General features: G+C 31.6%; 1 protein-coding gene across 6 annotated transcripts in view; it reads left to right on the forward strand.

Annotated features, from left to right (window-relative positions):
* Positions 1-2,781: 2,781 nt before the first annotated feature.
* LOC134698995 (protein fantom-like) overlaps positions 2,782-15,285 on the forward strand; it is a 35,254-nt gene continuing 22,750 nt past the window's right edge. For 4 of the 6 annotated variants that reach the window (XM_063560683.1, XM_063560684.1, XM_063560685.1 and 1 more), the window contains exons 1-16: positions 2,791-2,930; positions 4,756-4,829; positions 5,117-5,246; positions 5,965-6,032; positions 6,848-6,948; positions 7,441-7,521; positions 8,254-8,345; positions 9,150-9,227; positions 9,914-9,986; positions 11,758-11,828; positions 12,221-12,326; positions 12,727-12,873; positions 13,441-13,514; positions 13,812-13,951; positions 14,479-14,585; positions 14,933-15,050. In XM_063560683.1, the coding sequence (XP_063416753.1) occupies positions 4,772-4,829; positions 5,117-5,246; positions 5,965-6,032; positions 6,848-6,948; positions 7,441-7,521; positions 8,254-8,345; positions 9,150-9,227; positions 9,914-9,986; positions 11,758-11,828; positions 12,221-12,326; positions 12,727-12,873; positions 13,441-13,514; positions 13,812-13,951; positions 14,479-14,585; positions 14,933-15,050 (1,444 nt within the window). In that variant the 5' untranslated portion in view covers positions 2,791-2,930; positions 4,756-4,771. Of the gene's footprint in view, positions 2,931-4,755; positions 4,830-5,116; positions 5,247-5,964; positions 6,033-6,847; positions 6,949-7,440; positions 7,522-8,253; positions 8,346-9,149; positions 9,228-9,913; positions 9,987-11,757; positions 11,829-12,220; positions 12,327-12,726; positions 12,874-13,440; positions 13,515-13,811; positions 13,952-14,478; positions 14,586-14,932; positions 15,051-15,285 lie in introns of all 6 variants that reach the window. The other 2 variants (XM_063560680.1, XM_063560681.1) reach the window with 2 other exon arrangements.

Genomic DNA, 15,285 nt, shown 5'->3' on the forward strand with positions numbered 1-15,285 from the left:
AATGAGTCTTTTGTAGACGAAACGCGCGTCCGGTATTTATGATGAGTTTTTTTTTGTTTTGTTATGCCGCTGCAGGCTGACCCCCTAATTTTTTTACATTTTTTTCAAATTTTGAGGTCTAGTTTCAAATTTTTTAACATAGCGCCCTTCGATACCTAGCGCAAAAGAAGCGCCTGTTTCTCTTCTACAAGACCTATATAGTCATACCCCGTGACACCCCTCATTATTTTTCTCTAGAACTCCTGGAATAGGCCGACCCCGCTAATTTTTTGACATTTTTTTTAAATTTTGAGCTCTAGTTTCAGATTTTTGAACATAGCGCCCTTTGATACCTAGTGCAAAAGAAGCACCTGTTTCTCCTCTACAAGACCTATATAGTCATTCCCCGTGACACCCCTCATTATTTTTCTCTAGAAGCCCTGGAATAGGCCGACCCCCCTAATTTTTGGACATTTTTTTCAAATTTTGAGCTCTAGTTTCAGATTTTTGAATATAGCGCCCTTTGATATCTTGCGCAAAAGAAGCGTCTGTTTCTCCTCTACAAGACCTATATAGTCATACCCCGTGACACTCCTCATTATTTTTCTCTAGAACTCCTGGAATAGGCCGACCCTTCCCCCATTGTTTTGACATTTCTTTCGAATTTTGAGCTCTTGTTTCAGATTTTTGAACATAGCGCCCTTCGATACCTAACGCAAAAGAAGCGCCTGTTTCTCCTCTACAAGAACTATATAGTCATACCCCGTGACAACCCTCATTATTTTTCTCTAGAAGTCGTAGAATAGGCCGACCCCCCTATTTTTTTGACATTTTTTTCAAATGTTTAGCTCTAGTTTCAGATTTTTGAACATAGCGCCCTTCGATATCTATTGCAAAAGAAGCGCCTGTTTCTCCTCTACAAGACCTATATAATCATTCCCCGTGACAACCCCCATTATTTTTCTCTAGAACTCCTGGAATAGGCCGACCCTACCCCCATTTTTTGACATTTTTTTCGAATTTTGAGCTCTAGTTTCAGATTTTTGAACATAGCGCCCTTCGATACCTAACGCAAAAGAAGCGCCTGTTTCTCTTCTACAAGACCTATATAGTCATACCCCGTGACAACCCTCATTATTTTTCTCTAGAAGTCGTAGAATAGGCCGACCCCCCTATTTTTTTGACATTTTTTTCAAATGTTTAGCTCTAGTTTCAGATTTTTTAACATAGCGCCCTTCGACACCTAGCGCAAAAGAAGCGCCTGTTTCTCCTCTACAAGACCTATATAGTCATTCCCCGTGACACCCCTCATTATTTTTCTCTAGAAGTCGTAGAATAGGCCGACCCCCCTATTTTTTTGACATTTTTTTCAAATGTTTAGCTCTAGTTTCAGATTTTTGAACATAGCGCCCTTCGATATCTAATGCAAAAGAAGCGCCTGTTTCTCCTCTACAAGACCTATATAGTCATTCCCCGTGACACCCCTCATTATTTTTCTCTAGAAGTCCTAGAATAGGCCGACCCCCCTAATTTTTTGACATTTTTTTCAAATTTTGAGCTCTAGTTTCAGATTTTTTAACATAGCGCCCTTCGATACCTAGTGCAAAAGAAGCGCCTGTTTCTCCTCTACAAGACCTATATAGTCATTCCCCGTGATACCCCTCATTATTTTTCTCTAGAAGCCCTGGAATAGGCCGACCCCCCTTATTTTTGGACATTTTTTTCAAATTTTGAGCTCTAGATTAAACAATGACATAAAAGGTGCTATATTTTACAGGGTAGGACTACTTTTACATACGTTCTAAATTGAAGAGGGTGCATAGGTGGCCCTACACCTACAAATAATCCGTTGATAGATGCAGAGTTATTGTGGTACTGAATATTAGCGTAACAAGTTATGCGACTTGTTAAATCAATAGATTGGATAAAAACCATTTCAAAATTGAGTTAAAATTGCTATATTCTAACTGATTTTCTGCCTTTTTGAATATTTTTTTATTTAACGGCCGTTGTTGGCTTATTCTGTTTTTTGGTTTCTCGATATATCGCCTTATTGTTCGCTGGCTTATTGTTCGCTAGCTATTGTTCGCTAGCTTCAGCCTGGTTTTGCCGTGTGTTAGCATGCTACGGGTTATGTTCTTCGCATATATTTCAGTGATGATGGTATAGTTCTAAACCCCTAACGGGATTGTACTTGATATTCATAGGATGAAGACATAATTTTTCAATCAGTTTAATTGAGGTCTGAAACTGGCATGTCATTAACTGCTAGTAGTTCTTTGTTAATTTATGTTTTCTTTTATAGTTTCTTTTGTTACCTATTCTAAAATCGGACTCGGACTTCTTTCAATGAACTTAATTTTATATTACTGTATGTATTCAGGGAAGTTTCTATACTAAGAAAACTTTAGAAAGTCCCTGATGTATTGGTGTGCGTTTTTTTTCTACATTGGTTAGAGTTATAGGGGGTTGAGATATTGAAGACCCATTGTTAGACTTCGGCTGGTGTCTGCTCGACGGTCGGTTTGTTACATCTCTTTGACACATTCCCCATTTCAATTCTCATTTTGTTGTACCGTGACACAAAACATATCAAAAATCATGTCAGTTAGGTTCGAAGTAACTGGGGTTTAATCTCAAACATACTAAAAAAAAATCAAAGATCTGTCGAATATTTTTTCACCACCGATGGCTGTACACAATGTCCTTTTTTGTTTTTCTATGAAAAGGTTGTCCATATGAAGTTAATGAACACTATATAATACCCCAAAAAATATCGAATGAACACTTTATTTTTAGCTACACGGCTTTTCCGGTCTGTTGCGCATGTCTGTGGAATGTTTGGGTTTTAGAAAAAAAAAAGCAAAGCACCCGAAGTTGATTTTCTTATTCTACAAATAATTCTTGAGGCTTAAATGCCGATGATTTATCTTTGAAGATTTAACCTAACAGTATGTTTAACTGAAGCATTGAAAACTGTCTTTAATATGCCACACTCACATTAGAAACCATTTGTTTACATTGGACACCATCTTTTTCTCTCTTTTGATCAGTTTTATACTGATTGAAATAAGTTATAGATGATATGTGCAGTTCTCTTCTTTAAATGAGGTTTTAGGTAACAAGACTGTCTGACGTTGTATGAAGTGAATTGTGTGTTATATATTTAATATTCATTTAAATACTATGTCTATGCAGATAACATGTTACAACATGTAAAGTTCTGACAATTAAACTGATGGCAAGCTAAGCTGGTACCATAGAGTATAAGCTTTAATTCCTTTTTTTTCAGATCTGCCAAGTCATTAAATTTATTCGTTATTTGAGGCTATCATAACCTTTGAAAGGGGACAAAATCTGTATATGAATTACATTTGTAATTTAAACTTCAAAATCTGTTAACCCGTTCCTCCATAATGACAACTTTTGAAGCCATCCCCCTTGACTCCATAATGTGTAGTACCTCTGTTGAAATGCGTTGACTAAGAAATGTCTGCATCAGACTTAATAAAATTTGTATCCAACATGAAGTGGATATTCATAAGAATTAGAACACATGTAATATGTAACATTATCTATGTATGTGCCTGTCCCAAGTCAGGAGCCTGTAAATTCAGTGGTTGTCGTTTGTTTATGTGTTACATATTTTTTTTGGTTCATTTTTGTTTACTTAAATAAGGCCGTTAGTTTTCTCGTTTTAAGTTGTGTTATGGGGCCTTTTATAGCTGACTATGCGGTATGGACTTTGTTCATTGTTGAAGGCCGTACAGTGACCTATAGTTGTTAATGTCTGTGTCATTTTGGTCTTTTGTGGATAGTTGTCTCATTGGCAATAATACCACATCTTTTTTATATACATGTATGTATCAAACTAATATTTTATTAAATATTTGTTTTTCACAATGCTTAAATACTTTTGATTTAAATCACATTTTGAGCCTGTTATTGAAAAATCCAATACTGATCAAGTATGCAAAAAAAACATTGTGGAAAGGGTTTAACATTGTTAAAAGAGAAACGAAAAATATCATAGTTTTTTATTTTGATCCTGTTGAAAGGTTTATTTTGTTGTTATTATTTAAGTTATGATGTCATTTTCAATGTAAACATAGAAACACTATTATCAGGTATAATTTTTTTCATATGGAAAAACTATTTAAAGTGAATTTGTTATTGTGCCCATTTCTACATGTATATTTAAATTACTTTACTGCCACTGGTAAATATATAATTTACTCAAAGGCTCATTGAGCCGCGGTGTAGTGATTAGTGCATAAAGTTACCCTTGTAGATTAGGAAAATGAGCAGGCTAATGCTGCTACATTGTACATGGCAGTACTCGCACCCGCAAAATGGAAAGGGATTTATATAGGTTGCAGAACTTGTTTCCCTTTTCACTGTAAAATGAATATGTTTAACCAGTAGAAAGAATGAGATTTCTGCTCAAATGAGGGAAAATAAAAAAGTTAATGATTAGGAGTTCATTAATTTTCTTTAATTATTTACCGATTTTCTATTGTATTTGTCATCATATGATAATATATTACATTTTTGTGCAGGCAATTTAGAATATACCAAGAAGACTATTTTAATATTTTTCTGTGACACCTTCCCACAACATGACATACATGTAACACTTGAGCCATTTTATTTGTCTGAACTGGGAGAGAGCATTTTGTAAAACTTTGCACACCCTAATTGAATTCTGTCTAATATTATGATTTATCATTTCTGTGTGTGTCTTACATTATTTGATATGTTGTATGTGATTTTCAGTCCCTGGTAAAGCATCATGGGAGATGTAGATATGATTCCCGTGAGAGATCCAGGTGGAGGAAGGCATGATGCAGGTAATATTCAATGTATTTTGTTAAAAACAACAATTTTTATTTTTCACATTTTATTTGTGTTGAGGACATACAAAGTGAGACAATGTCTACTTTGGAGAGAAAAAATATATAATTGGTAGTATATAATCCAATTTGGAAAAGATTTGTTTTTGAGAAATGTTGACAACAAATTTTGTTTATCAACTTAGGTTTGAATTGCATATATTTCATAGTTTCAAATATAAAGGTCATGTAAAATATATTGTTATTGTCAGAATTACAAGTTATACTTTATTAATTAATTAAAGGAGCAGAACAGCAAAGAAGAATGGTTGCAAAATGGGACCGGGATACCCTGGAAGACAAATATCTTCGTATTTATGAAGAAAACTTGATATTGAAGAAACATGCACGTAAACAGGAAGACAAAATTAAAAAGTAAGATACATTGTTCAATTTAGTTCTAAGTTAGAAATAATTAGTGCAACTGCTTCAGAATGGCTGAACTTAATTTTAAACAAAATAAAAGTGTTCTCCCAAGGTCCTTTTTATAATTTATCATCCTTATTTTAATGTGATGCTATAATTTTAAGAAATACAAAATATAAGATGCTTTGTAGAAATTTTTGGTGTCAAGGAAAACATTTAGGGAGAACACTGCTATTATCCGACATGATGTACTTTTGCACCTCCTAAATATGTCTTACATTTCTTTATTAGAATTATTTTAGGGGGTTATCATAGGCATGATATGGATTTTGTCATCTGCACACTAGTCATGACACTACATCTCCTTATTCCCTCTTGAAATTTAAAAGAAAATCTTAGGAACATCACCATTGTGCACCTTTTTTCGTCTGAATTAATTTTGGGGGTGACATACCAAATCATAGATGTTGCTATTATTTTATTTGGAGGTACCCACTGTTAATACAACTTCTAAATAACAATATATATATAAAATTACATTGTATCAGAATCTTTACCATATAATACTTTTATGCACCATCAATTTTTCTTTATCCTAATTATTTTAAGAAATTCCATTTGAAAATAATGGACTTTGCTTGGGTCACAAGTTTAGTAAGCTTTCAATTTTCTTTCACATTATGGCCTTGCTCTACATGCAATAAGGAACTTCATTTGTCTCTTTCAGAATGGCCACTAAATTGCTACGATTGGTCAATGACAAGAAGAAGGATATAGACAGGGAGCATGTTGGAGGTAAACATTCATGTTTTTTTTTAAATTCTGGAGTTTCTTGATACTTGACTATTCCTGGAAATGTACTATCATTTTCAATTTACTGATTTGAGATTCCACTTGAAAAGTGGTTGTAAATTTCCTAGATTTATATTCATAATTTTGGTCAAATAATTGTAAAAAAAGAATGTAATATTTCTAATAGCATTTTTAAGAAACGAGAACAGCAGCTTAACTACTGATACTCAAAGTGGAGCCTACAGAAAAAAGAATATAAATGAGCCAAATAAAAGTAAAAAGAAAAAGAGGCAAAAGGAAAAGGATGATGCATTTGTAATTGGTGTTTAAAAAATATGAAGACCCCATCAAAGCCTCATACTCAAGATATTGAAAGAAACATGCATGTTGGTACATGTGCTTTGATATATAGTTTTGTAGAATATAAGTCCATATGATATTGAAAAGATATTAAACTGTTTTATTTATCTTTCCATGTATGTTTGAAATATATTATTTAAGGAATGACTATAACATTTTTTCTGTCTATGAAGAAATAACATAAAAAAATTTGGTGCACACGTCTAGTGGTTTATTTAACAGTGTGCACCACATTTTTTATGTTATTTCGAATAGACAGAAAAACATTACAGTAGTTTCTTTAATTTAATTCTAAATTCCATTTAAACTGTAGAAAACCATGAAGAAATGTTAATGACGTTAAGGTCACATGACTAAATTATGTCTATGGGTTGATAACAAAATAATGTCACCCAATCAGAAGATGTGTTACATCCAAAATTAAATTATATTAAGTTATCTTATTGTTTCAACTTCAGGGAAAACATCAGGAATGAATATAGAAGTAGCAGAAAAGATGGAAGAATTCAAAGAAAGAATCATGAAATTAGAAAAACAGAATCATCAATTGAATGAAAAAGTAGGAATTAAGTAATATAATCATAAAAAATAGTATATACTCTAAGGAGACTATGAAAGCAGTAATGTTTACTCCTGTTTCAATTATTAATTTTAGAAAAACAGAATCATCAACTGAATGAAAAAGTAGGAATTAAGTAATATACATGCAATCATAAAAAATAGTATATACTCTAAGGAGACTATGGAAGCAATTATGTTTACTCCTGTTTCAATTATTGATCTTGCAATATTTAACAATTGAACCTGTAATGATTTTTAAAAGTATTGTGTTTTTGTAAAAACCAAGTTGGACATAAAACGATAAAAAACAACTATATTAGTTTCTTTATAGCTATCTGTTTAAAAATTGTGTACCGGTAGATGTTTAAGTTTGTTGAAACTTTTTGTTAACTGTGCATATTATATTTATGGCACTTATGAGATGTTTCATTGTCTTTTTCTCTCTGACAAGATAAAAGCAACTGATTATGTCATTTTCTTTCCTTTACAGTTAATGTTGGCAAAACAACAATTATCAGCAGCCAGTAAGAGACCTTCACATTATACACATGTAGGATCTAGAATCAATACAGTAAGTCGTAAACATATAAATAATATTCTATACTCTTCATATGTGAAACTACACCTAATTATCATAAAGAACTTGGTGTGTAAATGTGTTCATATTGTAAACTTATACTTTTTGTTACTCCAGAGGCAGATTTAGGGGTGCCAGGGGCCATTGGTTGCTTATATAGGGAATCACTGAAGCGTGACTGGAGCGGCCCCCTCTTAGGTCAGTCAGTGGGCCCCCACTTATGAAAAATTCTGGATCCGCCACTGTACTCTGTCACTAGTGTCAAATAATAATTTTGAACATTTTAATTTAAGATTTACTAAGTAAATCAAAAAGATGAAAAAACAGTCATGAATTCATAGAGTAAATATTGTAACATACATAAGAACAGACCCTGAATAGTACAAACACACAGTATTTCAACAGAATAGCTCCAATGTAGCTTTGGCTTGTTAAAGCCATATTATTTGTGTGTTTCGACAGATTTTTTTTATGGCAAATGCCAAAACATACACTTACATGTAATAGTGCCCAATGATTTATAGTCTAATTAAAATGTGATTGTAATTGCCTGTTATTGTGTATATATTTACAAGTAAAACTATTTAATATTAATGAGAGAATATTTTTCAAACTTTCAGCACACTTTTTATACATTTTATCATAAATCTGAAAAAAAATGTTAATAATCAATAAAAGGATAGACGAAGAGATTGTATTTTATAATTTATTTCCATCTAATTTAAGGGTATAGCTAAGACACAGCATGCACCACCAGAAGACACAAGAATTGCAAAGAACAGAAGAGTTATTGGTCCTTATGAAACTGCCCCTCACAGGTATGTATTTTTTAAAAGTTGGTTGGAACCATAACATACATGTAATTTAAATAAAATCACAGGTATCTTTATTTTATATTTTAATTAAAGACAATGCTGGCTCTTTAATTTAATTTAAGCTGCATAGGATAGAAATCAACCTTATGCAAATACATGTATAAGATTTTGGACTTTTAAATGGAAAGTTAAAGATGATTTTTGGTCAGTTTTGTAGGTAGATATAGGAAGATGTGGTGTGAGTGCCAATGAGACAACTCTCCATCCAAATAACAATTTAAAAAAAAAAGAAGTAAACCATTATAGGTCAATGTACAGCCTTCAACACAGAGCCTTGGCTCATACTGAACAACAAGCTATAAAGGGCCCCAAAACTACTAGTGTTCGGTCTAATCTATATATAAAAAAATGAGAAACAAGAAACACGTATTAATTACATAACCAAAGACAACTACTGTACATCAGATTTCTGACTTAGGACAGGTGCAAACATTTGCAGTGGGGATTAAACGTTTTAATGGTACCAAACCTTCTCCCTTTTTCCAAAACAATAGCATAACATCACAACATAGAAAGACACACTATTAAATATCAATTGACAGTTAAACCAACTCATTTTTAAAACAGTCACAGACTTTACATAAAGATTTACCAACCTCAAATAAGTTAACAGATGCATTGATATTAATTTACATAAAATCAATTTCTGACAGATGAAGCTCATTTGGTTAAAAAGTTAAAAATTCAATTGATAAATAATTACAATTATAATATCAAGTAATCATCATTGCTTGTATTCTTTTGCAGAAAGACTGTTTCTAGTCCCACATTCCAGAAATATGGACATAATCAGTTGGATAACCTCAGACTAGATAACCGTCAGAAGTAAGAACTAATCAAAATGGCGTTATTGCTATCATATTCAAAGTACTTGTTACTGAGTAACTTGATCGTAACTGTAATACGAATTACTTAATTTTGATTCAATATTCAAAACTCACTCCACATCACATTTATTACCTCTCAACGTCATTCAATAGTTTTCCAATGATTTATTTGAGCAAGATTCAAATGCATATAATTGAACAAATCAAGATTGGTCCTCACTTCTACTACATGCTAATTTCAATATCATCTGATTTTAGAGAATATTAATTTAGTGCAAAATGTCTTTATTCTCTCTATATATATATATATGCTATAAAACAAAAAAAGTAGCAACAACAAAAAAATATGGATTTAACGTGTTGTATTTAAGTTTTAATATTTCAATGTACATGTAACAAAACTTGACAGAAATCTTCATGCCATATTCAGTTGTTCATATCCAAGTTTTGGGATTTTGTGTAATTAATTTTGTTGGCTACATATATGAATTTCCAATTTTTTTGTCTGACACAAGTTGTGCTTTTAAATTTTGATATAGATTACATTTGAATTGAACAATAATTGTTAAACTGCATCAAACAAGGAGTATGGCTTTTGATTTTATACCTACATATGTTAAAGCATGCAAACTGGATTAGACATGAAACGCATTTAAAAAGGGATAATCCATTATTCTATTTTAGAGATGATATCATAGCTCAACTACAAGAACAGAATGAAATATGTGAACAAGAATTGGAAGAATTCAAACAGCGGGTTGGTTTAATTACACACATCATTGATAATGTCTGTTGGAAACAGTGATTCAGATAATTTGTATATGTACGATGAGAAAAGTACATTTTATTGAATGCATATTAATTGTAAAAGATAATCTCCTGGTTAGAAACTTTTTGAGTGGAAAATCTCAGCTTCTGTATTAAGGAATGATTTTATGTTTAGTCTGATATTATTATTATAAGCTGTACTGTATTGGAGATTTTCAAATTTAACCCACCGATAATAGAATTGAAGAATATTCACAGAAAAAATGCTTGAGAAAGGCAGACTTCAAATGCATCAATAAGGTCTGGACATTCAATTTCTATAGGAACTTTTATACAATATAAGAAAGACAACAACAAAACCAGTGCAAAATGTAATTACGTGTATTGCAATGCTATATAATTAGTGAAAAGTCACCTGATGATTTCTCTTGACAGGGACAAAACAGTTTTTATCATTTGTACTAATAAATCGTTCAAAATAACTTTTTCTTGAGAATTTATAATAAGAATAGAAATGAGAACATTTATAATTACTTTTACACTTTCATTGTTTCATAACCAGGATAGAAAGTGGTTTTTAAAGAAATGTCCACCCCAAATTTTTATCGACCTGTATTTGCTGGTATTTACAACTGGCATGGTCAATACTATAGTGCCTAACAAGATTGTGTGAGGTAGACGAAATTGACTTTAAAACGATCGTATTGACTTTTGATGTGCAGAAATAGGCAGATCGGATATATTTTTACTATATTTACTTACTTCTTAAGTTTGGGATTAATCGTAATGAACATATTCCAATGAGACTGAAAAATGTTTTTTTTTATTATGATAAATAATAATTTTACCTGCCGTAGGTGTGCGTAAAATATATTTCGGCATTTCTCTTACAAAAATGACTTGTTTAATGGAACAAAACGTATTATTTGTAAACTTTCTCTTTAATCTTCACAATATGCTTTTAAAAAATAACCTTTCAACTGTATATTCTGAAAATTTTGTGAAAATAGAATAATTGGCAATTCTTACCTTTCATACCTTAACTTTCATTGATAAAACATAATATTGACTCGTCCAGTGTCCAATCTGAAGGTCATTTTAGTTACCGTACACATTCATGCACGTTTTAATTAATCAATAGTTATGTATGAAAAGCATAAACAAGTTTGAAGGTAAACTAATAACGAGTTAATCCAATCAAATTGCCTACGATTCAATAACAATGACCAGTCCACATCATAAAAATGTATAGGGGTAAACTGGGTAGGGAGAGAATGACAGATATTTTAAGTTCATTATTTTGCAATAACGAATAAAAATTTGTTAACCAATAGATTTGTTATAATTTCATAAACATGTCATTATGTATTGGTATAGTTTTTGGATCTTTCATTAGCGTATTTAAGGCTGTAGAAAGTTTGGCCTTCAAAAGTCAACCTAATCATTGACCTTATACAGAAAATTCGCCTTTTTAAAACATTGAATGTTTCTCAATTAATACGCGACAACAAAGCATAATCATTTCTTAAAACACTGCAAAAAAAATAATTTTGATTGATGCAGTGGTATTGTAATAAATTGCACTGGCGTGAACAGTGGTACAGCAAACGTCGAATTCCCTCACACAATGTTATCACACACTATAGTATTGATCGCTTTTTTGCCAACCTTGGTGAAATGTACAGAAATTTGCTTCTTGTGAGAATGATTATATTAAAAACAAAGAATTGTTTTATAATCATGTAATGCCTTTCTTTCAGATGAAGTTACAAGAGGCAGGCTATGAAGAGGATCTTGTCAAGATTAAGCAACAAATAACAGCAGAGCATAGGTAATAAAAAAAATTTAACATAAATTTTATTAGGAATGATTGAAAGGGGAGATAATTAAAATGATAAAGCCAAATTTGTAAAATCGCATATAAATAACATATTCATTGTTATGTACTTATAAAAAAAGAAGATGTGTGAAGATTGCCAATAAGACAACTCTCCACAATGACCAAAATGACACAGAAATTAACAAAATAGGTCACTGTACTGCCTTCAACAATGAACTTGCCTTTTTTTAAATAAATTTTATTAATGCAGTCCATGATTTGTTCAACAAGATTACAATATTTAGTAAAATCAATCATTTTAGTAAAGTGATATAAGTAGCCTAAAAAAATCAGCATCAATTATTTCTACAGTATAACTAATATTTTAAATGATTTAATTCCAGATTCACAGTTCAGGAGAATATAGATATGATTAAGGTGCAGAGAGAAGTTAAAGAAAAGTCTACTAGGTTGATGGAACTGAATGAAAAATATGCTCTCCTGGAATCAGTAAGTATATTGGTTAAATTTTTATGCCCCGCTGAAGCGGAGGGGGGTTCAAGATTTTCCTTTGTCTACATCAATCTGTGCATACCTAAATTGGTTTTTATTCTCCAACTTGAGTTTGCCTCAACCGAATATTATGAAACTTTTACACAATGCTTATTACCACAGGACACAGCTCAAGTATGAATTTGGGTTGCATCACTTTTACTTTTCTTGACTTCTTTTATTAAGTTATATCCAAGTGGGGGCATTATATGTGTCCCATGTACATTTATCTCACTTATTTTTTGTACTTTTGTAAATGATCAAAGCAGGTGACTTCCAGATGTTTACTCTATTAAAGTTTGATGACCTTGAAATGGTATTCGATCACAGTTTGATGAATTTAATTTATTTTTAACAGAACATGTCAACTGTAAAACATGGCCATGACAGCATGTTAATGGAGATGGAAAGATTAAACATGCAGCTGAAGGAAGAACAAAATAGAGTATTGACCTTACAGAATGAACTGAAGTTTGGTACAGCTAATAACCGAAAACTAATAGAGGTACTAATGTTACATAATGACGAAATTCTTGTACAGCTAAAAAAATAAAAATGTTGAATGGCTAATGTCAAATAGCAACAGTTTAGTAACTCTACTCAGCTGAGAAGAGAGACAATCAAATGAAGTATTTATCTTGCTTGGAATAAAAGTATTTACACTTTTGGTATTTAGCTGTATTTTGCCTCAGAATTACCTTATATCACCTCCGAATAACCTTTTGACGTCAAGCAACAATCACTTTTTAGTTGTGACGTCAAATGTTTTGCATTATGTAGTCAAAGTTTTCAGGAACCTGTGTGATGTTATGTAATAGCGGACAAGTTTGCATATAAATATGTCTATAAATGACAACTGATATAAAGTGCTAGGGATCACACTCGCATCACAACATGAAATGAAGGTTTGGTGATATATTAATTGACGATTGATCTCAAAATCTGAATTAAAAAAATGTAATTTATCTTGTAACCCATGACAACTGCTTAATATCAAAGGATTTATTTAGTAATTTAGGCACCTTTCTTTAACTGAGACTAATTTCATTTTCTCATAATTTTACACTTGTAGCTTCAAGAACAGACTTCATGCTTAGAAAAGGAGAACCAGATATTAAAGGAAGCTAATGAGAAATTTGTGAACAGGTAAGGTGGTTACTGTTTTTAGCAATTTTGTAATGATGTGATCTTTTGTTAATTTGAATAAAACTTATTATGTTATGAGGCACAAATAAAAATATACAAACTTAAATGCCTAAGAAATAATAAAGAAGATGTTCATTGATTGCTTATTTATTTACTCTGAAACACCAAGTCACAGAAAATTCTAAATAAGTGGTCATTGGAAATTAAATCGATTTTAGGAAAAAATATTTTTAAAAAATGCATTCTTTTTTAGTATTATTTGTTATGTGCAAATTATCAATGTATTGACTTTTACAGTGCTTTTGATTTGGAGAGAGAAAGAGAATGGAGACAGAGAGAAAATGCATTAAAAGTACAGATAGCTCAACTAGAGGCCACACTAAAGGCTGATCTGGGAGAAAAGGGTGGCATCCTAGATAAACTTGCCAGAGAATCTGGTAAGATTATGATAGAGGCCACTTTGAGAATGACAAATTAAAGGATGATATCTTAAATATGTTTTCCAATATATATAGCTTATATAACTTTTAGTCTAAATATGGGGGCATGAGAAAGTATTTTTTTTTTATGAAAAGAAAATTGAAGTGATAGACAAAATAATTTCCAAATTGAATTTTCCATACAGTACAGTGTAGTAACATCATTAAGTCAGAAAAGTCTGCATTCCATTGAGAACAACCCTGTAGGGAAAATAGAGTGCCTTCCCAGGGTAGTATATGTTTGAAATAAAAATAATGATATACTGTCAATAAGATAACTATCCAACAAAGACTTCACTGTATGGCCTTCAACAATGAACAAAGTCCATACTGCATAGTCAGCTATATCCAACAAAGACTTCACTGTATGGCCTTCAACAATGAACAAAGCCCATACTGCATAGTCAACTATAAAAGGCTCAGTTATTATTGAGTTTATTTTTGGCGTGGAACAGTTGACAACTATTATGTATTGACCTTTACAGATCAGTTTGAGAAGTTACAACAAGATTACAGATCCATGCAGGTAGAACATTACCAGTTAAAGGAGGAATATGATGATCTCAAGGAGAAGATGAGATTCTTTACTAAGGTAGGGTTTTTAACGTTAAGTGAACAAAAGTAATGTAAAGTTATCTAAAGCCAAATTGGTTTGCCAGTTTTATATAAGCCTTTTCTTGTATTTTATTATGATGAGCCTGAAATATCTGATTTTAAAAAGGGCATTAATTTAAAGTAACCTTAAAGTAGCAAAAATGCACCCCTCATGAAGATTACCCATTTACAGTTATAGAAATGCATGTCTGTTACTGGTATAATAGTGCTGGGTGTTAACTTCTATAGTCTTACTTCCATTTCAATTTTTAAAAAAAGATTGTAAATTGACAGTTGTTATCCATTCGTTTGATGTGTTTGAGATTTTGATGGTATATATTACAGGAGAGTGCCATAGATTTTAGTGAAATCGAAGAAGCTCTGGTGCTAGTTAAACAGAAGAAACAGAAAGCTATTCCAGATCCTGACTTCCTACAGAAAGTGGATGTTGAAGTCTCCAAAGGTCAGATTCAGCACACACTTTTCCTTAATACTTAATCAAAGAAACATTTTCTTTTTCACATCATTCCTAAAATTATACAGTGTACAAGAAAGCTTGTTTTAATGTTTTTGAAACAGGCATATGTAAAGAAAAACAATTTAATATAAAAGTTTATAAAGAAATGACACTAGGTTAAAATAAAAAAGAGTTGTAAAATAATTGTCAGAATTTTATGTTATAAAGACATATTTAACTT

This window comes from Mytilus trossulus, unplaced genomic scaffold (genome assembly GCF_036588685.1).
Source record: "Mytilus trossulus isolate FHL-02 unplaced genomic scaffold, PNRI_Mtr1.1.1.hap1 h1tg000024l__unscaffolded, whole genome shotgun sequence".
In the NCBI taxonomy this organism is placed as follows: domain Eukaryota; kingdom Metazoa; phylum Mollusca; class Bivalvia; order Mytilida; family Mytilidae; genus Mytilus; species Mytilus trossulus.